Genomic DNA, 22,739 nt, shown 5'->3' with positions numbered 1-22,739 from the left:
TTCTCCTCTCCCCCCACCCAGCTCTCCTCCCCTCCATTTTTACTTGTATTTGCTTTCTTGAAATCGAATAATTTATTCCCTACCCTCTACGATAGGGATCAATTGATGAGGACACTGCAACATTTTCAAACAATAATCTATTTCATGATTCGTAGTATTTCCCTCGATCTGATCTCATCCTCTGGTTATCTATATTTTATTTTTATCATCGTTTTTGTTAAATGTTTCGAGTCATCTGTTCATAAGAGTTTAATTCGTGGGAGATGATGATGAAAATATATTGGTCCGTGTTTCTGATTACACCGTGACTGATACTTTAGCACAAATCTCTGATCCCAGACGAGGAAAAAACAGAAGAGTTTCTTAAACTCCTGATATTATCTAATTGCTCTGTAGTTATTTTTCTGATTCTTTTGGTATAATATGTCTTTTTTTTTTTTGGTAAAAGAATAGGAGGGGAGGAGGAGGGACCAGCCCACCCGCGTAGCAGCCCCATTACTGAGCCCCCCTTCCACTAGGGAATGTTCGATACAGGTCGCAGGTTTCGCGTGCCTTCCCCGACCCGTGGGCTCACCCCACTGGGTTCACCGCCTCACGTGTGGGTACGTCACCCCAGTGCCACCTTGGTATAAGTGGAAGGAAAGCATAACCGCCAACAAGCCAGCCGAGCGTGGGGCATCCGGTCCCCTAATTTAATCGACGCCCGTGCGTTTCGAACCCGGGCAACTTGGGCGGAATTATCGCCCCCTTACCACCAGGCTACTACCTTGGTGGCTATAATATGTCTTTTTGCTTAATTTTTCTGACGCTATGATGAATTATGAAATACTATCTTCGCATATCAGACTTCAGAGATGCTTGTGCGTCTATGAGAAGATGTTTCATTTTTCTGAGCAACATCTCGTGATGTTACCGGTTTTTTGATCTTAAAGTATCTGTTTAGTTGGCTCTCGAGCCTAAGCTCATAGGATGGCACTTCGGTTCTTCTTCTTCTTAATGATTTTTTTTTTTTCTAGAGCGGGTGGATAATATCTGACAAGTATGGATACACCTAATAAAATCGAAAAACAAAATACCTCGAATGCCGAGGACAACTCTCCATCTCCAGCCCACAGAGTATTACCGGAGTGACTGGCTACATAAGCAGCCATTCAGTCTGCAGCTCCGTTAGCTTCACAAAACACATGCTTGGTTTAAAAGGCTCCTCCATCTTCCACCATTGTCGCAAAGAGTGGATACAACCATTACCTCTTGAGCCTCCTCGGACCCAATTAATGACCATGGCTGAATCTCCCTTCAAGATAATGATATTTTGGTTCTTCGTGTGGGTCGCATCCGCTAGTTTGCTGTTAAAGGAACCTGGAGTGCCAGATGTCTGCTACTTTTCTATTAGGTGATTTAAACTTTAAGCAGCTGTAGAGCAAATTGGCCTTTTATTTAATGTTTCTGTTTGGTTACTGAGAAAGTGAATGAAAGAAGAAAAATATATTTTTTTGGTTTTTGTTGTAATAAGAAATTTCAGAAAAAAGATTTTTTTCTTTGATTTATGTGCATTACTCTTTTCTAAAAAAGCTATCTATACAATTTTGTAGTTCAACTAAATGTTACTGATTTGTGTTTTTGATGAAAAATGCTTGATGCTTCATTTTATTGGTTAAGTTTTATAGGATAGGATAAAGACCATCCTGCATTTTGTATATAATTGCAAATATCTTCATGCGTTTCAAATTATTGCAATGACAATCTTTTATTTTTGCATGTTGCTACAATATGGTCCACTCTCCACCCAATTCTGTTCATGGTTTGCCAGAGCCAAGATTTTCTACAGTGTGTGTTTGGCACCCAATGATCTTTCTCATAACACAACTTCCTGTAGCGTGCATCTTGCACTGCAGAGGATCTGAGCTCATCCACCTAACATTGTTTTTCACTAGCATATTTTATAAGTGTTTTAGGAGTTCTCAAATGTTGAGTTGCTGCCTTGAAGCCACATTGGTCTTTGATTCTTTGCCAACTCCTCGCTTGTCATTAAATTAACAATTGCAATTTAAAATCACTATAATAGAAAAACATTTCAAAGCTGATGATAAACAATGCACCTATTATTTTTTTTAAAAAAGAAAATATCAGTTTAATTGATAATGTACATCATCATATGCATAGACATGCATCCTAATGTTTACATTTTATATCTAACTAGTAATATGCACATGCCATGCATGTGGAGTGCTCTTTGGTTTGTTTTCAGTGATAACATTATTCACTTAAAGGTAAGTGGTGTGTTGTTCAAGTGTTGCCAAAGTGGCTTCACTGGTAGTTGCAGACCTCTTCTGTTCAGCCTAGACCATAGCTATTCCCTTTGCTTCACAGGAGGCTCTTTCTAAGTAATTAGGTCACCTGAGCACAAGATGGGCATTGTGCACATCCATTATATTACTAGAGCTTTTTGTTTCAGCATTATTACATGTCTGAAATTGTAACAACCTAGGATCTCACCCAAAATGGCTAGCCGGAAGGTATTATTTGGGTTCCTTAATCCTGTATAAGTACCCAAGATCTATCTAGCGAATAACTGATGTGAGACTAAATACATGCTCGCACGGGTCCTCACATACTCCCTCCGTTCAAGCCCTGACGTCCTCGTCGTGCTAAGGGTTCAAATCCATTCGAATCTAATCACAAACACCACGATCAGCTCGTGGTCATTTCCAATAGATCCGTGCTGCAGTGTCCCCTAGTCCACATAGATGATCTCATCCAAAATGGCTAGCTGGAAGGTATTATTTGGATTCTTTGATCCTGTATAAGTACCCAAGATCTACCCAGCGAATAACCGATGTGGGATTAAACACACGCCCGCATGGGTCCTCATAGGAATCATGCCAACCCTGAAGGTGGAGGGTAGGATGTAAATTCAAACATAAGCACAAAGATTAGTGCTTGACCCTGCTTGCCTTCTTGCTAAATCATGTTCGAGGCTGCTGCTACCTTTTGACAGATCAGCCTAGATATATTCCAAAGATTCAATTGAACCTTTAATTAAACAACAATATGCATGGAAGATTTTCTGGTTCAGATGGCTAGGTACAAGCTGATTGCGTGGGAATTAAGAGGCTGGAACTCCATGGTTAGCTAAAAGAAAACATGCTTTGAATTCTTTGGAATGAGACTTCAAGTAGCTGGGAAAATTCAATAAGCATCAGGGTAGGAAAACGAGAACCATAATGAAGGCAGAAGGCATGAATAGGGAATGGTAACAAAAGGAAACTACAACCTGAGACTCCCTTAATTTTTTTGATCAATAGTTGAACTAATCCCGTCGTGCAGCTTGCAAAGTCTACTTCAAGTATAACTTCAGAATAATAAAAGTTCTTGTTTTTATTGATTTTATTATATGTGTATTTATGTAGAACTAGACTTGGCTACATTTGAGTAGATCTACACTAAGATCCGATCAGATCTAGATTGGATGATGAGGGGTCTTACATTAATTATCTGAATTGTTGGATATAATTTAGTACCTCTAAACTATTTACATACCAAAATTTATGTAATTTAAAGGTTTCTATCCTGTGCATCAAGCTTTTAAAAATGGGCAATCGAAATAATATTAAGTTATATATAGTGGTAGATAACGTCTACAAGCTCGGAACATGGATGTGGGATTTTCAATTTTTAATGTAGACATGATCATATCTAAATGGACATAGACCCGAGTGCAGCCAAGTCCATCTCTATATATGTATATATGTACATGTGTGTATGTATGTGAGGAGCCCATAACCTATGTGAACTAGGGAACACTACAGTGCGGATCCATTGGAGCACAAATCTATTGTGGCTAGCTACAGGCCAATCTTTAAGGTCTTGGGCTGTGATAATGTATATATATGAGTATATATATAAAGATGATAGGGCATATCCTTACATATATATACTCATATCAAAATCTCTTGCATATATATGCTCACTATCATCCTTGCATATAAAGATGATATGCCAATATCTCTTGCCTCGTCTAAGCCCCATTTGGGGGAGTTTTTGGAGGAGCAAAAAATACTTTCTGGCCCTCCAAAAGTACTTTTGGATGAAAAAGAGTATTTGGTAAAAATTTCGAGAAACTGTTTTAGCTTTTCCAGAAAGCTGAAAACAGTTTTTCGGAAGAAACTTTATTTTGAAGCTTTCCGAAAATACCGTTTTTAGCTTTGTCGGGAAGCTATTTTTATAAAAGCTTTACTTCAGACAGCTCTACTTTCAACAACTCTACTGCCAACAGCTTCCCTAAACAGGGCCTAAATCTCCTTGCTTGCTAAAATCCATGATCTCCTTTCAAAAATGTGTCCCCACCTTTACATGGAAACTGGGGTCCCTGATCTGCTTCAGTGTATAAGCCTGGGAAACATTCAGAGAGGTTATGTAAGAATCCCATGGAGATGTAATCTCTCCTTCAAGTAAGGATTGGAAATATATATTAACAAGATCAAAGTCATCCCGAATCATATACGGGAAGCCATATCCATCAACTTTGGCTTTCTAGGGATTCTACTTTTCTCCAGGTAACATAAACGAATGATTATAGTATGAATAGTGCAATACCTCAAATGTCATTGTCAAAAAGAATAATAAGCCTCAGAATTTAAAAGCAGCACCAAATATAACCTTAGGCACTATGGCTTTGTACCTGGTTTCCTTGGTATGACAGAGAATTAGAAAGTTCTTATCAGTAAATATGTTGCCAATGAACGGGCCACCGCTTTGTCTTGGAGGTATAAAACCTACTTCGATTAGCTTCTCTTCTTCTGCTCCTGCTCTTTGGATGTAATCTAGACATTGACTGTTTCAAAATGTCCCATATAAAATGAACTTCCAGGACTGGAAAACGAAATATAGTGCAAGTATGATATATAAATCCAAGTAAAACTTCCAAGAAAATAAGACTTGCTCTATAGACCAAATTACGCATGCAAACTAGAGAACCCACACACGAAGAAGCATAGACAGAGATCTAATCTATAAATTGTTACAGATCTTCACAGAATATAGCACCTTTAGGCCTTCCCAGATGAAAAAGTCTGGAATTTCGACACCAGGTTGACACCAAGAAAACTCAGCTTATGAAAATAATCTGAATTTGGTTAGAATTGCTTCTCGCAGCAACGACAGTACATAACAGGGACCAAATTAACTTTATCTAGTGATCATATCTCGTGGAAAATAGCATGTTATTAGAAGGTCTGGCTAATTTGTATGAGTTGAATGGCAATCATTTGTTATAACTCAAGTGGTAGCCATAGTGGGACGAATCACTTGTAATGAGAACCTCTGCATGCTTAAAGCAGGTCATATGCCCTTGTTCTTAGTAACCATGACTCAGCAGTAGCCCGCAACCACAAGAAGTAAGGAAAGCTAATTTACCTCCCAACAGTTCGAACAGGTAATCATGACTGAGCACGTAGGAGTACTTTCCCCAATCAAATGGATACGGAAGAAATCAAATGACGGCTAATCTCAGAGCATTTACGAACTATGGCTACTTGGGTGGGTTAGGTTGGGTTAAGGAATACCCTAGGTTTAAGGAAACTGACAAAGTATTCAACCCAATAATTGGCCCAACCAGTAATGGACCAAGTCGGGTTACATCGCGTTCGTCCGTTTGGGTTGTTCTTGATTGGTGGTCTATATTGGTTGAGTTAGGAAATATTACTTGGAAACAAGGAGGAACGTTGGGAGCCCCCGTTGTGTTAGTTGGGTTGTCTTTCCTTTTTACCTCTTTTGCTAAACTTATTAGTTAAATTGATAATTGTGCGCTAAACTCAATTCTAGGCTAACTTAAGCTAGACTATCAGGACCAAAAAGAAAAAAAAATCCATTATGTTAGTTGATGGGGGGCAAAATGGATCGTCCTGCTCAGGACAGGGGTCCACCCCGTTTCAGCCAAGCAGACCTCGCCGTCGACCAGGCAGGACCTCAGTCCCGCTAAAAACTAGTTCGATCTCGAATTTCGTCAAAGATCCGGCCGATCTTGTCCGGATCTTTCCAACCTCCTCTGGATCTCTCCGCTGCTACGACCTGCACCAACCTCTTCTGGTGCTTATAATGACGTCCCGGGCTCAAGCACGGTGCCTTGCTGCGTCGACTGCAAGGATAAACGACGACACTCCTCAGCTCGAGCTTGAGGTGCCCCATACGACAACGCTCCCCAGCCAAGCTTGGGGCGCCCTATACGACGACGCGCCCTAACCATGTTCGGGGCAGCCAATGCGACGATGTGCCCTGACCCGAGCTCGAGGCACTCTGTTGAGCAGACTTCAAAGTCAAGGAAGCTAGGCCGATCTCAGGGCCTGCCAAGCCGACTTCATCAAACATATATCGTAGCCCCCCAAGTCGGCCCAACCTCAGCGCCCTGCCAAGCGGGCAAGGTCGACCTCGGCCCCCGTTGAAGGCCGAGCTGACCTCCATCCCCGCTAAAAGTCGAGCTAATCTTGCCCAATACATGCCGCGGCCATGCCCTGCGGCGACCTCACCGCACCATGCTTCGCTTGATGGCCACGCCAAGACACGTCAACAAATGACTATGCCTTGCTGCCACAGCCATGTCTATTAACAAAGGCCATATCCTGCGGTACGCGCCAGCGCCATACCGCACGCAGGGACAACTCAAACCGTGTGCCTCAAGCAAATACTCCACGCTAACTCAAACCGTCTGGATCTCCTCTAATGATGAGGATGGGTTATATCTCTGCTACCTGGGCACCTCTGCGGGGACTATAAATAGCCCCATTAGGTAACGCCTGAAGACTTTTTGGCCAACAAATACTCCACGCTAACTTAAGCATCGGAGGGCTCTCACTACAAACACCGGTGAGGCTTTGTGTAGGTACGCCGGCGCACGGAATGTGGCGTCATTTCTCCGTCTCGACCGGCAGCTCCTCCGACTCCTCCAGCATGGTCACCCTCGGGCCAAATTTGAAACACAACACTAGTGATTGTCATTTATTTTTTTGTGTGTGTGTGTGTGTGTAAACTTAAGTTGATGAGTACATGCAAAACTCAATCCCAGACAAACTTAAGCTGGAAGAGAGAGAGAGAGAGAGAGAGAGAGAGAGAGAGAGAGGAAAAGAAGAGGAACAAGAATAAAGGAAAAAAACTTGACCTATAGTAGTTGCAATCCTCATAAATGAATATGAATATGGAGATCGAGCTATGGACCTGTACTGTGGGGATACCATCTAGTATTCCAATGGGTGACGTAGTCTAAAGATCAAGTCTCTTCAAGTTTTTTTTTAGCAAAGCTATATAAGTAGGGGTGGCAATTTATGACCTGGCCCCTCGACCCAACCTACGATTCACGCAAGTTTGGGTTTAATATAAACGGATTGAGGTTGGAAATGGGTCAACCCACCTAAACCCGTTTATTAATGGGTTGCGGTTAGATTTAAACCTTTGACTTATTTAACCTATTTTGACCCGTTTAAAAATTGAGTTGAGTTATGATCCAACCCGTTTAACATATTTAAAATTTGTTTAACCTATTTGAAATCTACTTAATATGTTTTTGATATGTTAATCTGACCTGCTTAATTTGTTTAAATCTATTTAACCCATTAAGTATGTTTATAAATGGGTTATATGGATCAGATCAGTTGTCTGTTTAATAAATAGATTGAATTCAAATTTATAATTTTGATCTATTTTGGATTGGAGTTATTAAATTTTTGATTCGATCTACATCCAACCCAACTCGTATCTAACCCGACTTGACCCACTTGTCACCCCTACCCGTAAGCTTGACTACCATTTCAAGGATTTCGAAGAAAAATATTTTATTTTTCTTTTTTGAAGGAAATAGAAGAAAATGCTTTGTTAACAGAGAAGCCCTACTTGAAATTAACATACACTATACAGGTTCTATAGAAAAGCAAAGAAAAGTTGCACGAGCCATGTTTTCGGAGAGGTTCTTGTGACACCCTATCACTACTGAGGTTCTATGGAGCACGCTGAGAGGTAGATGCAGAGGTTTGCATGACCTATCTTTCAATCCGTGCCATGTATCAGAGCAGTCCGCGAGAACTTGCCCCTAATGATCCCTGGATATCACCTGCGAACTGAGAAAGTATAAAGAATGGAAACAATAATTTTGCAAGAGAGTAATCATAGACCTGTAGGGGTTGCCAATGAAACCATTTAGAGCACATATTGATGCGCTTGCCGATCATCACCATACAGAAGAACACCGACTTGCCCGTCACGAAGCGTTCGTCGCATCCTTCCCACAACCAGGAAGGAAGAAATCTAACACAACATCAGAAAGGCATCAAGAAAGTTCCACTTGGGCTTTGGGGATTGGTAGAATTTATCCCTCCATTAGACGGGAAAAATAGCAATGTCATTGCACAGACTGGACCAGAAACAACCTTGTTCTACTAATGTCAACCAAAACAGCAAGTTCTTAGCAGAGGGTCGCAGTTAAACAATTTCAAAACTGGAAATTGGAACCTGTCTCAAACACAACCCTGTGCACTTCATCTCAGATATAATCAGAGGCCAACAAATTGCAGCAAACGCATCGAATATTCACTGCTAAAATTTTCAGTTCTTCCATGAAGAACATCATTTTTTCATTTTATCTTCATAGAATGTGTAAATACTGAATAATTGCCAATTTTATGCATCATGCCACGGTCATTTCCTTGTCACTAACAAAAATTTTGGTCTCTCATAAAGAGACTACTCCATATCATGTCCTTGATAAAAATAAATGAATCAATCACATACATCGTTACGGAATCATTTCATTGCAATAGGCAAAATCTCTCTTTCATGAGGTGAGGCTCACTTTTTTACCCTCCACATGGAATGTCCTGCTGCCTTCTAACTGCAACCAAGGAAAAGAATGCCATGTAACGATAGGAACAAAATGCAATTTCTTAATAGCAACACATGGTTATCTCTCTGAAAGTAAATCCTTGACAATAATGATTTGCTCCTTAAACAACATAAACAGATTTTATCACGTTCTACTAGACTTTTGTGTTGAAATGAGATAATGAATTGAAAAAACAAGTTTGAATGCTTTGGGTAGACAGGTTAACATAGAGAAAGAAAATGCATATGCACATATGCAAAATGAAATAAAGACGGAAGAACATACTTCAACAACTGTCATCTGCAGCCACACCTTTCACCGCCTCTAAGTTGAGGTACAGTAACGGCAGACCACAAATGAAAATGTTAGCCCAGTCATGAAGCATACACCCAAGCAACCATTGCCACCTAGGAAAAGGAATCACTTTTTTACGATATAAAAGCAAGCATGTTAATCGGTGCAAATGTTCTCTTCCTAGTTCAGGAACAGCATCTCTATGGAGATATATCTAGCAGCTCACAAAGTTTTCCACCTCCTAGGAACATTTGTAGCCCAATACCTAATGAGCGGCTGTCCTTGCATCATTCATCCAAGCCTGTTTGGATGCTTGCTTGTCTGGAAATCTTAGCACTGCAGTAAGATCTTCCTGGCAGGGTTTTGTCGTAAAACTATGTAATGGGAGCAGTTCGAAGAGATTGTGACAGCCAGAGACACAACTAATCCCTGTGAATCAGGAATAACTAACCTCTTTCTCAGGGAGATTTGTGTTATCCTTAAAAATTAGGATTAGTTGTCACCAGGGAAGCTGATATCTTTGAGCCACTCCCCCTTCCCCCTTATTTCAAAACAGAAGCCCATCGGGCAGATCTTATTGGATTGATAAGATCTTCCTGCAGGGCACTGCAGAACATGATGTTCACACGACAAACACAAACTTGTCCCACAGAAGACAGAAAAATTTATATGTGCTCATCAGCAAGAGCAATCTTGCTTAGTTGCTAGCTATTTAACTTTAAACTAGACAGCCTTAACATGTCCCTGTTCCAAAAAAAGGAGGAACTCACACATGTTTAGGTTCATGGATGATGGCCAGAGATTCCCTGGACTTCCATGATGTGGTCTGAGCTTCTTAGCATTTCCAGTTCTAGAGAGAGTTTGTCTATGAAATTTTATGCGTCCAACTCTGCTATTTTGGCACTACAAAACCAAGAAAGATATCTTATGTTTCCATAATTATTTGATTATTAGCAAGGATGCCTGTAAAGATTAGCAGGCTACTCTCTAGTAGTTAGACCTAATCTGCTTCATGGTTAACATAGAAGATATTCAACTGCATCAATAATGGATCAAGTCTATTTCTTGGACCCTCCAGTACAAGTACAGCTCCATCATTGTCCTACAATACACTGGCAAACATGCTGTGGACTAGCACCACTAGCAAATGTGACAACCCCTCAAGTGACAAGATGACTGTATTATGGCCAGCAATCAGAGGAAAAAATCAAGACGACATATGGCCCATGAAAGAACTCAAGAAGTGTTGCAGGCATTTGGTGCCTACACATCTCTAAGGAACCTTGCTTCCAACATGATAACTGTACCATCGTTTTTGTAACCAGGACAAGCTGGAAAGAACAGCCCTAAATTCCTTTTGAGGCACACCACTTAGGCCTAGACAAGAGAAACAACCTGATGGGAAACACATGATATCTAGTCATTTAGCATCAACAAGCAAAAGTTCTGGCAGCAAGCCAGCAAGAGAAGCTGTCAAGGCTAAAAAATGAGCGTGCAAATGACCAGCCATGTATCATCACACAATATTTTGGAAATGTAAGGGCTTGTGTCCTACAGGCAAAAACACCAACAAATTCCAAGAAAAAAAAACTTCTCACCTAGAGTTTCTTATAGTTCTATAGACATCACACCTCATGAGGGTCCAGAAAATTTCGCTAGGATCATGACCTATAAATCCCACAACCCAGATATTCCACACTTGAGGGCACCATTACTAGAAGGGTCAAAGTGAAGCCTAGTTCGCCAATCAGCACTCAAATCTAGAGTTTGGGCCTACTTTGCCTTTACCACCACCAGCAATCAGAAGCAAAAGCTTTATTAGTCTCAAACCTCCATTAGACAATCTCAAATCGGTCAATTATTCTCTTATGGTTTTACAACCTGGTTATTTAGTTCAAAGTTCTAACTTAGAGACCCTTAAAAGTTACATCTCATCTGAAGTTAGAGAACCCATGGAGTAAAAATTAAGAAGCAAAATTTCCTATAGCTTTAGACTATTTATCAGAAAACACTAACTTTAAATAATTCATGGAAATACCTTTGTCTTCAAGTATGAAAGAGCATCACGTTTCGAAGAAAAGTTGGACAAAATAGATCCAGAATGTGCCTCAACGAGTACTCTAAGCTGCTTCAATTTCAGTGATTGAGAAGGAGCCTGAAACAACTCATGTCAGCTACGTGTAGTAATGCAAACATGCAACTACAAAACTTATCTAACATTTTGACCTGATGCAGAAGCTGTTTGCACAACTTTTTTAGCTTAATCTTAGGTTCAATAACAGCTCCCTCTTCCACTTCTTCACTCCGCTTACGCTTTGTCAAACCACTGGAATCAGCAGAATTTTCACCATCACTGTCACCAAATGATGTCTTTTTTCCCTTCCAGTGGCTACCAGCAATCTTCCTGGGCTGATCCTTGATGCCAAGCCCCTGCTTTCCTGATGTAGCTTTTTCCTGAAAACAGTGAACGACATGTCAAAATTTATTAGCAGCACTAATGTGGAAAATCACCACTCATGATTGGCATTCTGCAAATTGTTATTGGCCACCTATGAATAATATCTCAAAAAATGCATGCCAAATGTTAACAGACTTTTCTTGGACATGTAGTGATCGTATTGTTAATTGTTCATTTTCCATGGCAATCAATACAAGTGGTATCACAGTACTAAAGAAGTGTGGAGTTCCTTTTCAAGGTAGGAAGCATTACATGATGATGTTAATTCGGTCTTGGTATGTGAAAAAATATGTCGGCTCCTTTTAAGACAGACATTGAAGGATTGCTTCAACTTGAAAAGAGTAATCTGTCAATAGAGAAAATTAGACACTTGAATGAACTGACAAGGCAAAGTAACATGGAGGATAATGGCCAACATCGTTTGCTGCTGTATGAATGGTCCTTCTAATGTTAGTGGTGAGTTGGTTCTCTCTTTTTAGTCCTACTATTATTGATCAAGCCTACCAAACAGCTTCTAAGCTACCTAAGACTCTGGCACGATGTTCTTTAAGATAAGACAGGTCTAAATCTGGGACAAACCACATGGTTTGTCCATTGAAAATGAATCTAGTAATATAAATCCAGAGACTATGCAAGAACTTACCGTCCAAGGAAAAAGCAATTGTTGTGGACAACTAATGAAGAGCAATGCTAGAGTGGTGAGATCTCATATTGCAACTTTTCCAAGTGTAGCGGAGAAGGTCAAATATAAAATGATCTCATTTAAGAGTCTTTAAATTTCTGATGAGATGAAAGTTTCCAAAATTTGAAGAGGTCAGCAAACAAAAATTCATGAATGGGATTGCGAGTGGTTGAAGATTTCAAAAGGTATGCAAAGGGGTTTTCTCTTGATATATAGAGGTGGTTGACTGCACCTATAAACTAAACAAGGATTGAAAGAATAGTTGCATATAGGTTAAAGTTCAAATAAGAGAACTATAATTGCAGAACAATCTGAAATGTATATTGGCAGTGGAGGTAGTGTGAACTGAGTCTATTGAAAAAAAATAAAATATAAAATCTCATCATTTTAGTGTAGGTACACAAAACATACGCTCCAATTACTGTGATTGTTTGGTTAACTTTTTCAGGAAGACATGGAGATGATTTTTATAAGATCTACCATCCACATCAAAGTTAGCCCTTTACAGGGTGTTAGTGTTTGATTAACCTTGATATTTTCCCAAGAAAGAGATGGGCATGCAAGTATCTACAAGTACAGGCACAAGAATACAACTTTAAACCATTGAAGATTCAAGACTCAAACAAAGTGATTAAATTCTAAAAAGTCCTAACATGAGGAGCGTGAATCACAAAGCACTTCTAGATGTTTATGGCCAACATAAAGTACCTATAAAAACACTAGGGATTGACAAGTATCTAGGAATGGATGCAAGAGCATCTGAGCCATACAATCAAACCAAGCATTACATGATCCAGCTTTATTCAGGAAATGCCACGAGAACGTTAATCATGAGGCTCATGAGAAAGTAACACATGCAATGGAGAAACTATGACACAACTCAAGGAATTGGACGAGCTAAAATCACAGATTGTGCAGCAGCAATGAAAAGATTGTATTGTCAATAAATTTATATTGCATTTTCTAATATGGGATCAAAATGTTATTGTAAAAAATCATTGTTAGTTGTTCCACCCAGCACCAAATTCCAGCCACGTCAATTTTTGGATGATTCCATATTAGCCTTGAACATGGATAACAAAAGGTTAACTATATCCAATCTGAGATGAAAAAAAATCTATCGCCATTCCTAGATACATCCTAAATAGGAGGATTGGTCATTCATAAAGACTCAATACATGATGCCCTCGATGTGCCTTATTGTGATTTCCTACAAGCTTGGAATGAATTCACCAACCAAGCACCTAATCAAGTTGCCATAAAATGATGGTCTCATGCAAAAGCATATGGGTCATATGCAGAAAAATTCTATCAAAATTAAGTAGATGAGAAGGAACAGATTTCTACACACACACTTTAACATCAAAGCAGAATATTGATTCATACATTAGTAAAATTGAAACACAGAAAAGAAAAGGCCATTGAATAAACTTTATACCAACATAATATACTGTCCCACTTTCAACATAAAAAAAAAATGATTTGTCAGATATAGGCAACGCATATCTTGATATACATAATAAAAAGCAATGTTCTAACTTCATATCGCAAAAACGCAAGAAATATGCATATATTAAGTGGAGATTTATTTGATACGAGGTAAAACTAATCCAACAGTCTCAAAAACTCAAGCTGACTGATTCAAGAATTTCCTCAGTTCCAGTTTAGATAAAGCTGTCATTCTAGAAAGTTAATCTCACACACAACTATTGTTATGAAAGGAGGAACAACCTGGACAAGTTTATAAAGGTTTTCTTGGTCTTCCTCGGCAAACATTTTTCGCTTATATAAAGCAAGACACTGAGAATCTTTTGACTGGCAGGATTTAGCAGGAATAATCTGTGTTCCAAGAAAACCTCCTGAAACAAACCCATGTTTGTGACCCCACCAGTGCCCATCTTCATCTTTGAGGCCTGTCCCAGCATGCACAACTAGAAAAAAAAGAACAAAGGAAATCAACATAAAGCCAGGAGAACCAAGCAGAATCACACATCATCGCAGCAGGAAGGAAGTAAATGGCACGATGATGAAAATAACCAAATAAGCCACAAAATTCAACCATCAATTCAAGTCTCACACAAACTTCATTGCACCAATGATATTACCAATGCAGCAGCAAAACCTACAACTCAGGGCAATTTATATGCCTCGTAGTCAGTAGGATCGAACAATGCAGGCAAACACAAACAAAGATAGAACTACACACTCAGGGCCTGGGACATAAAACTTGTAGCTCTCCCGAAAGTCTGAAGCAGCCTCAATTCTGACTTCAGACCAACATGGCAACACCCCACCCGCCGGTGCACGCCACCACCCAAAAAATAAAAACAAAAAAAAAGAGAGAAACTGCAACTAGCACTCTCCTACCAAACTGGCTCTGGGGGTGTCAGCCTCTTAAATTGACCGATATTTGGAGAGAGGGGGGTTGGACAATTTGGATCAGAGATAACTGGGTTCAGGTCACAAACAGATTAACACAGCTAAGCCATTATTAAATGGGTTTGGAGCTTTGGATTTTGTTTTTAGAGGACTGACCCTCCCAACCTTAATTGACCCATTTAAAAATCAAGTCAGGTACACACATTTACAACCCAGACTTGAAAAGTGACCCATTCTAAACCCATTTAACTCTATTGATATGACTATATGTTAAAGGTATGTTGATTACTGAATGTGAGCCTACCGAATAACATTGGTTAATAGATTAACCAGGTTTGCATTAGACAATCGTATCAGCTTGGGTTTAAGTGTGTGAAGCCAGTTAAGTAGATTAATGATGTCAACTTCTACATGACCAACCCAACCTGTATATTGGATGAGTTCGAGTTATTAACTCATTTATTAAATGAGTTGGGTTCAAGTTGACTGCTTTTCAATAATACCTACATCTCATAAAAATACATGGTGAGCCATGTAAATAAATGGTGAAGCATGTAAATTGAGAGTCCATACAGTTAATGATAATTTGCTAAACTGCCTGAAAATCATAATCAAATGGATGGTATTAATAAAACAAGATACAAAAAGGCACAGCAGACCATATGAATCAAAAATTCACAATCTACATATCTTTAAAGGCATATACTCCAAAGTTTAGAAAGTTTGAAAAACTCCAACATAACTGAAAGAATATATTTTTTAAATAATATTCTCAGCAGTATGCAGCAAGTAATTCAAATCATTATATTTATTTAAACAGACTGTAAGCTACCACCATTAAAAAAACATAGTGAAGTAGAGCTATGTAAAACAGAATCAAATATGAAACATCAGGTGGTAAAATTTGTGATAATCATGATATGGACAAATCTTGAGCCAGCAAATAAATCATATTCTGTCTCAACAAGAGAGCTTATCTAGTTATATAAAAAATAAACAATAAAAAGAGGAAGGAAATCTTGAAAGCAAGACTAAGAATGTATGTTATACTACATACCTTCCTCTTGAACAATATGAGAATCAGATGCTTCTAATGATGTGGGTGCACTATTTAGATCTTTATTTGACTGGCAATTTTCTTCAGCTTTATTTCCCTGCTTATGTCAAATTAAATCACAATAACATCATATAAATCCATTTTTTTAAGGAAAAAAACAAGTTAGACTCTAGACAATATCAAACTGCCTGGATCTGGCTGACAAGTCATATCACACTAGTAAAGAATTTTGAGGCAACAAAGAATGATCCAGCTATAATTAGAGAATATTTTTTATTGTTATTGCTACCACGATTACTATATCAAGATAAAATAGTAAAGCCATAAGCCCATAACTAACAAGTCACATCCTGAATATATGAGGTTGATTTTATGAATCCTTCTTCACTATCTATTTTAAAGACATGACTTGTCATTTCCAAGTCTTCCAAATCATCTCTCACACATTTCATGCAGGTTATCTTAGGTCTTCTTATCATCTTTCTTTAGTCATTTACTAAGATAACTTCACCTTTTACAGCTGCCTTTTTTTGTGCTGCACATGCTTATCTTGTTTTTTAACAGATTGTCTACCACTTGACTACAAGATAAAAGCCAAAAAAAGTAAGCCCCCTGCCCCAAAAAAAAGGGTTCATGGGGACAAGGGGGTGTAGTTGAAGTGATGGACATCAACATGTACCATTTTCCATATATAATCTAGTAGGTCCAAAACCAGCCAACTTATCCTAAGCTATCCTACCAAAAACTATGGCATGACTGCCAATTCTACAAAGGACATCATGATAAAATACAAAGTTATCTAGTTTGCAGAATCCTGCCCAGTAAGGAGGAGGTGAGCACCTTAAAGTTATTCAAAGTCTAATATCATCAGAAAGAAGGTACTATCAAAATAGATTTATCAAACAGCCTTTATACATGAGGAGAGGTTTTCTTTTTCCTTTTTTTCCCATTTACCAACTATTAAGTAGAGTGTAAAAATGAAGCCCATTCAGACAACAGACTGTTGGATTGGCTGGTTCAGAATTTCAGATTGCTCAGAGAAATTAGCTTATTGGAGTCAGTAATAAACCTGACATCCCACTGAAAAGTGAACTTAGAAGTTTGAGTCAATAAGCACAGGGGGTTCTTCATTGTATGCTTGAGAGCAATAGCTTGTAGGATATGTCTCAAATAGAATGTGAAATTTTGAAAAATATGTGTGACAGTTTTGTGAATTAAGAAAAAAATACTGTTAGGCATTCTTCTGATGCTTATGAAAATTTTAATTTCTCGAAACTGCCTTATCAAATAGTATGGTGAACATAGTTCTCGGTGTATATATATAAATATATATGTGTGCAAGTGTACTTGTAGTCCACATGCTTATGCATGTATGCAATAAAAGGAAATTGTTTATAAATTAGAGATATTATCATGAAAGTACTGATCAAATTAGCAGCATCTCAATCTATTCAAGTCCACTTATGAGTTCAAGTTGATTACTCCCCTAATTCATCGATAATATTTGCCATTGCAGGATCCTTAGATAACAACAATTGAAATCTGGATATGCATCTCCATGCCGTACTTCTAAATGCCATTCTAATGAAAAAAATGGAATTTTTCAGAGTATTCCTTGGTAACCTAACTAAATAAACGATAGAAGATTATAAACAACAAAAACTAAATTCAAAATTTCATATGAAATAATGCCCCTAATGAAAAATGAATAGCAATGACCTCTAATAACCATAACCATAACCATCTAGCCTTTCCCAACTATCTAAGTCAGCTTTATTGATCCTCTTTCACCAAGTTCTCCTATTCAAAGCCACCTCAACCTCCATCTATGTTACCTTAGATCTTCCCCTCAATGTCTTATCACCTTCAACGCAAACCAGAGTACCTCTCTTTATTAGAGTCTTCTCAGATCTTCATTGTACATGCCCATAACATCCCAATCAATTTTTATCCCTTTATCTTTAATTTGTACAACACCTACGACTCCTCTAGTACATTCATTTCTTATTTTATCTTTTCAAGTTTTGCTACAAAATCCATCTTAATAATCTCATTTCCACTACACTTAACTTATTTTCATGTACTTTGTCATTGCCTACCACCCAAAGCCATGCAACATGGTAAGTCTTACTATTGTTCAATAAATTTTTTCTTTAATTTCAAATTTTATTTAACTTGATCCAACCTTAGCTGATATCTAATGGTAGATTGAGAGGTATCCCAATTCCCAACTCATCAGTAGGCTGAGACCCAGCCTCACCCAAAGTAATTAGGGAAGGCTTCCTCTGTTCAAATGATAAATCCAACATGGATTTGAATTGAAGGCCATTATGGACCTGACCAACGAATTTATGGACCTCCCCTCTGCTTCCCCAATGCCAACAGGGAGAAGTGTTTCTATCCATATCTTCTTGAAATACCATAGGCATTGACCGAAGAAGATGGCAGTCCAAGAGCAGAAAAGTTATCATACCAGAATCTAGCAATTTGAAACCAGCATCGGGCAGCGATTTTGGAGTAAGCCCACAAGTCCAAAATCCATTGGTCCCCTCTTTAACAAGAGATTTCGCCCACATCCTGTTGTTAGTGAGATCTGGCTGTGGGGTTAGCAACATGAAGCTAGTTTTTGATTGGGTTGAACCGAAAAACACCAAAGTGGGAGACCAACAAAGACAGGATTTTGGTCGGATATTCACTAGTTTTTCAAAAGTATAAATACATGGGAATAGTAAACCGAAAGCCTGATTTGAAGTGACCAAAGAGCAAATAGGATATACATATGAGAAAGGTTGAGTCAGATAGACACCAATGTCTTCTCCAAGGGGAGAAAGCCTTTTGTCGTTATGTTATATGAAGAGGTAGATTAATTAGACTAGGGGTATTTTGGGAGTTGGATGGGTTTAGGCTTACGACGACTTGTGAAGAGATAAGGATCAAGGAGTTTGTAAAGCACCAGCGATCGGTTGAGATTAGGTTTCCATCAATTGAGAGTCATAATCACTTGAAAAACTTAGAAAAATAAGGTTTTTTTTAAGTTGTATTCAAGTAGTTGTTATAGGGATATTTTGGAAAAGGGTTATTTTGAGAATGTGAACACCCACTCTGGCACACTTATATACTTTACAGGATATATACATACACACATATACAGAAACACATATGCATAATGTATGTATGTATGTATGTGCATATGTATGTTATCTATGTGTGTATGTGTATTATTATCGTAATAGTCACACAAACAAGAAAAAAAATTATGCGATAACTAGTTTGACAGAACATTAAAAAAAAGGAATTTATAAACAAGAGAGGGCTGAGCATTTACAAGAATTCCTTGAAGATCCTTTTCTGAATATGCATTCACAATCTTCCCACTCTCTCTTTTCTTATACCTGGTTAAAACCTCAAAGTAATATATACAGCATAAAAGCAAACTACACATATAAAGAAGCAAATAAGCTAGGGTAATTGAATCAACCTTCCCTGTGGTCGAGTAACCTTAGGAACTGGATTCACTACTGATCTATCATTTCCAGATTTCAAATAAACTTCTTTTGTTTCCAAAGCTTCTGCAAATGAATGTAATCCCAATATGACTAAAGATAATAAAAAGGCTGCAATCCAACCATTCAGTATTACAATACCTTTCTCCTCCGGTTCAGCTACTTGCTGCACTTGCAGAAAAGAACATGGGACAAAGCAAATTTTGTCAAATACATTAGAAGATGGCCTAGAATAAACTTAAAGAAATATGTTTCTAGAAATTCACAAATAACCCTTCACTTAAGAACTACAAGGCTTTACCACTTTCAATCTTTTAAGAATATTGTCAAATTGAGAGGTGTCAAACACCCAATTGTTAGAAGGGTTATCTACACCAATACCTGTCAATAAGACAATAATTATCAGTTAGGCATTACATGCTACTCCAAATACCTCTGATTTGGCATTCTTACAATCATTAGAAGTCACTTAACCATTAGCTTCCATTTCCATTGAAGAGATATTGATGATCACCTTTATTGTCCTGTTTGTTTTTTACTCTAACATATCCCTTAATCCCTTGCTTATCTTTGCCAAGGCCTTCACCCTCTTCCCATCCCTGCACGATAAGCAAAAAAATAATGCATAAATGCAGAAAACAATTAAACTAGTACTAGAACTAGCAGCAGCATAGTATGGGCATGTATTTGTAAGAATATTGACTTTGACCTTAGCAGATCCATATAGCCAAAAAGAAAACTATCATAGAAACCAATTATAACAGCAACTGATCATTTAGCTACAATAAAACCCGAAGATTTTGCCATCCTTTCTCACTGCGACACAACTATATATATTTTAGAGGGTATTTAAATTATTGTACCAGACTTGAGCTTTTCAGAACAGCTTATACAGAAGTTATTATCACAGTGATAAAGGATGATATCAAGGAAATATTACAATCAAATTTTTGAGCATGACACCTTATAATGTTCTCCATGTATCGGTACTTAGAATCATGATAATGCCGTATCGGCCTGAACCGAGCGGTACAAGGCATGCCGTACCGGTTCGGTACCAGTACTCAATACGGATGGCGTACCAACTCGGTACGCCAAAAAAATTCATACCGTACCATACCAGCACTGTGCTAGTGTGGCACCGATACGGGGTCCGGTACCAAGATGGCGAACCTTGCTCAGAAGATACTTTTACGGAGGCATCACACCATGGTCATTAGTCATTATCCTTAGACGAAACTTAACTCTAAAACATATAATGTTGTGGGCACATGATCTCAATGCTTAGATTAATAAGAAAAATTTCTTATATCCACATGGGGAGGGGGGGAGGAATGGAACATGTCAGTTTACTTAGACATAGCTGATGATGAGAGTCAATCAATGCCTTGACTTCATTGTCAATATATTATCCTCTTAATGAAAGTCAGAGTCTCATGATCGTACAGACTTCAGACATCCAATGGCATCCAAATTTTGTAAAAGATTAACCCTTTGTTTAACCAATGACTTTTGGTTAGTTACATCAAGTAACACTTGGATATAGATATCTGGGTGCATGGAAAGAAAGAAAGAAAGAAAGAAATTAAATAAAGAGAAGAAAACCTGGAAACCCTAGATGAATTTTTAGATATACCCTGTAAATGTTGGTCAATAGGCGGTAAGTTAAAAAAGGGATAGGCTGACATATTATTCAAAACCAGCACTAGTAAAGGTGAGCGCTTCTGCAGCATCCCCGGCTTCAACATCATGTATCTACCCCAAAACATGAACCGGTTCTCCAAGAAAGGAAAACCACCCCTTTTCTTTTGTATTACATGTAAAATAATTATTAGTATTTCATGAAATATGCTGACTAAAATTACTGCCACTCTCATCATTTACAATCATAATTATATGAGATAGGTTATTCAAGTGCTACTGACAGCCTTACTTAGCATTTTCCGATCATCTACCAGTAATATGAAGTTCTTTCAGAAATAATTTTTTTAAGAAAAAATGGCCTACTGAAGATATATGAAACATGAGTCTAGAAGCACAATATTCGACTATCCAAAATACCAGGAGACATCGATTGCATCTTCTCTTCTTGTTATTATATCTTTCTGATAGGCTTGTTATCCGAATTGGTCTTCCGAAAAATTCAGAAGATAACAGCCTAAGTTCTTGAATGGACAATTGGATAGAACAAAGCGATCGAGAGAGATAGAGAGAGAGGGAGGGAGGAGTACCATTTGCTTCATGAGGCGGAAGGCGGCGGACTGCCGGCGGACTCCGGAGTACAGTACGGGAGCTTCCGGCGAGGCCATCTATTCTCTCCGTCGACCGCCGCCGTCGCCGGGCCGCCCCGTGAGAACTGCCGAAGTGCTCTCTTGGGTGGTTCAAAGATCCTTGTTAGTATCGCAAAGGTGAACCCTAGATCAAGAGGGGGCAGTAAAAGAAGGGGGAAAGCGAGCCGCCTACCCGTCCACCGACACCAGCCCAACTTTCCGGGTTAGAGTTTTCTAGTCGACCAGCTTACTGGGATGGATGGAGAAGATTTTGCCACGATCTTAATGGAGATTGGTGAGGGATGATGGTTCAGATCCGAACTCGGCCACCCGGTTGGGCTATGGACCGGTAAGTCGGTAACGAGTCAATGGTCCATCATTAGCGCTGTGTGCGAGATCCTAGCGTTATGGTGCGTGCGCTGGGGCGGAGGTGTTCAGTTTGGTATGTGTTATTCATGATGTTATCTTGTGTGTAGGGTTTACAAGCGTGGTTTAGCCTGGTTCATGGTGGGTCAATGATGTTAATCATAAATAATTATTCTAATAAATGATACTACATTCCTCGGACAAATTATGATGTTTTCCATGAATAGAGGTTTGTAGTGATATGTTTTGGAAGGTTGTTTTGCGGTGAAGAATGACCATCCTACCAACTTGTGATGAATATCACCTTTGCATTTTAGTACTGCAATCTATCAAATAATAAGATACATGTGACCGACATTTCTTAATCAAACCGACACGGCAGCGCGGCATATTTCTCATCTGATAGGTCATAGTCAAAATTTAGTGGTGGCTACCCAATATCTATTTCAAAAAAGAAAACTTCTAGCGATATCGATTCTTGTAATACCTAATTCAATTGATGTACTCTTTACTTAGATACATCTATCGGTGTTTGATCCCCAGTCGAAAATTAAAAAAAAAACATATATATGTTTTTTTTAATTTATTTTAAAAAATATGGCAACAATGCCAAAAAAAAATTATTTTTAATAGGTTTGAGGGGTGGGGTGCGGGAGGGACAACCTATACTAGTGTTATAGCTACAAATCACAGCTCAACTATAGGCTAATAAAAAAATTTCAATTCTCTTTCTCCTATTCCAACTTAGCTAGAAAAAAAAATATTTAGCTAAAACAAATGGTTGAAGGCAGTCTACTCTCAAATTTAGCGTACCAAAAAGGAAAAAAGAAAAAGAAAAAGAAAAAGAAAAAGAAAAAGAGGAGA

General features: G+C 38.5%; 1 protein-coding gene and 2 non-coding genes across 6 annotated transcripts; 2 read left to right on the top strand and 1 right to left on the bottom strand.

Moving 5' to 3' along the window:
• Positions 1-258: 258 nt before the first annotated feature.
• LOC113463700 (small nucleolar RNA SNORD18) lies at positions 259-337 on the top strand. The gene has a single exon (XR_003388441.1). It is a non-coding gene; the product is annotated as a small nucleolar RNA SNORD18 (small nucleolar RNA).
• Positions 338-802: 465 nt separating this feature from the next.
• Positions 803-900, top strand: LOC113463701 (small nucleolar RNA R64/Z200 family). The gene has a single exon (XR_003388442.1). It is a non-coding gene; the product is annotated as a small nucleolar RNA R64/Z200 family (small nucleolar RNA).
• Positions 901-8,573: 7,673 nt separating this feature from the next.
• Positions 8,574-21,763, bottom strand: LOC103721623 (D111/G-patch domain-containing protein). Of its 4 annotated transcripts, none has more exons than XR_015988054.1 (12): positions 21,471-21,763; positions 19,754-19,838; positions 19,541-19,620; positions 19,381-19,405; positions 19,215-19,305; positions 19,062-19,128; positions 15,737-15,833; positions 14,032-14,231; positions 11,387-11,614; positions 11,199-11,315; positions 9,152-9,273; positions 8,574-8,875 (listed from the first exon to the last, which is right to left on the bottom strand). XR_015988054.1 is itself a non-coding variant. In XM_088723629.1 (11 exons), the coding sequence occupies exons 1-11, from the start codon at positions 21,546-21,548 to the stop codon at positions 8,819-8,821; spliced, it is 1,152 nt and encodes a 383-aa protein (XP_088579755.1). In that variant the 5' UTR covers positions 21,549-21,763; the 3' UTR covers positions 8,574-8,818. The 4 variants fall into 4 exon arrangements, 2 of the variants coding, with proteins under 2 accessions (XP_088579755.1, XP_008810116.3); XR_015988052.1 differs by having other exon boundaries at positions 8,638-8,875; positions 19,215-19,332; XM_088723629.1 differs by lacking the exon at positions 9,152-9,273 and having other exon boundaries at positions 19,215-19,332.
• Positions 21,764-22,739: the final 976 nt, after the last annotated feature.

Source organism: Phoenix dactylifera, chromosome 6, assembly GCF_051530095.1.
Source record: "Phoenix dactylifera cultivar Ajwa chromosome 6, Ajwa_hap1_PhDact_Kaust_v1.1, whole genome shotgun sequence".
In the NCBI taxonomy this organism is placed as follows: Eukaryota; Viridiplantae; Streptophyta; class Magnoliopsida; order Arecales; family Arecaceae; genus Phoenix; species Phoenix dactylifera.
The sequence above is the reverse complement of the archived record's forward strand: the minus strand, read 5'-3'. Positions and strand labels throughout refer to the sequence as shown.

Coding starts and splice junctions, on each gene's coding strand:
- LOC103721623 (XM_088723629.1), bottom strand. CDS start 21,548: ATGGCCTCGCCGGAAGCTCCCGTACTGTACTCCGGAGTCCGCCGGCAG. Junction 15,834..19,061: donor AGGATCTTCAAGGAATTCTT/GTAAATGCTCAG, acceptor TGACATAAGCAG/GGAAATAAAGCTGAAGAAAA. Junction 11,316..11,386: donor GCAAACAGCTTCTGCATCAG/GTCAAAATGTTA, acceptor GAGTTGTTTCAG/GCTCCTTCTCAATCACTGAA.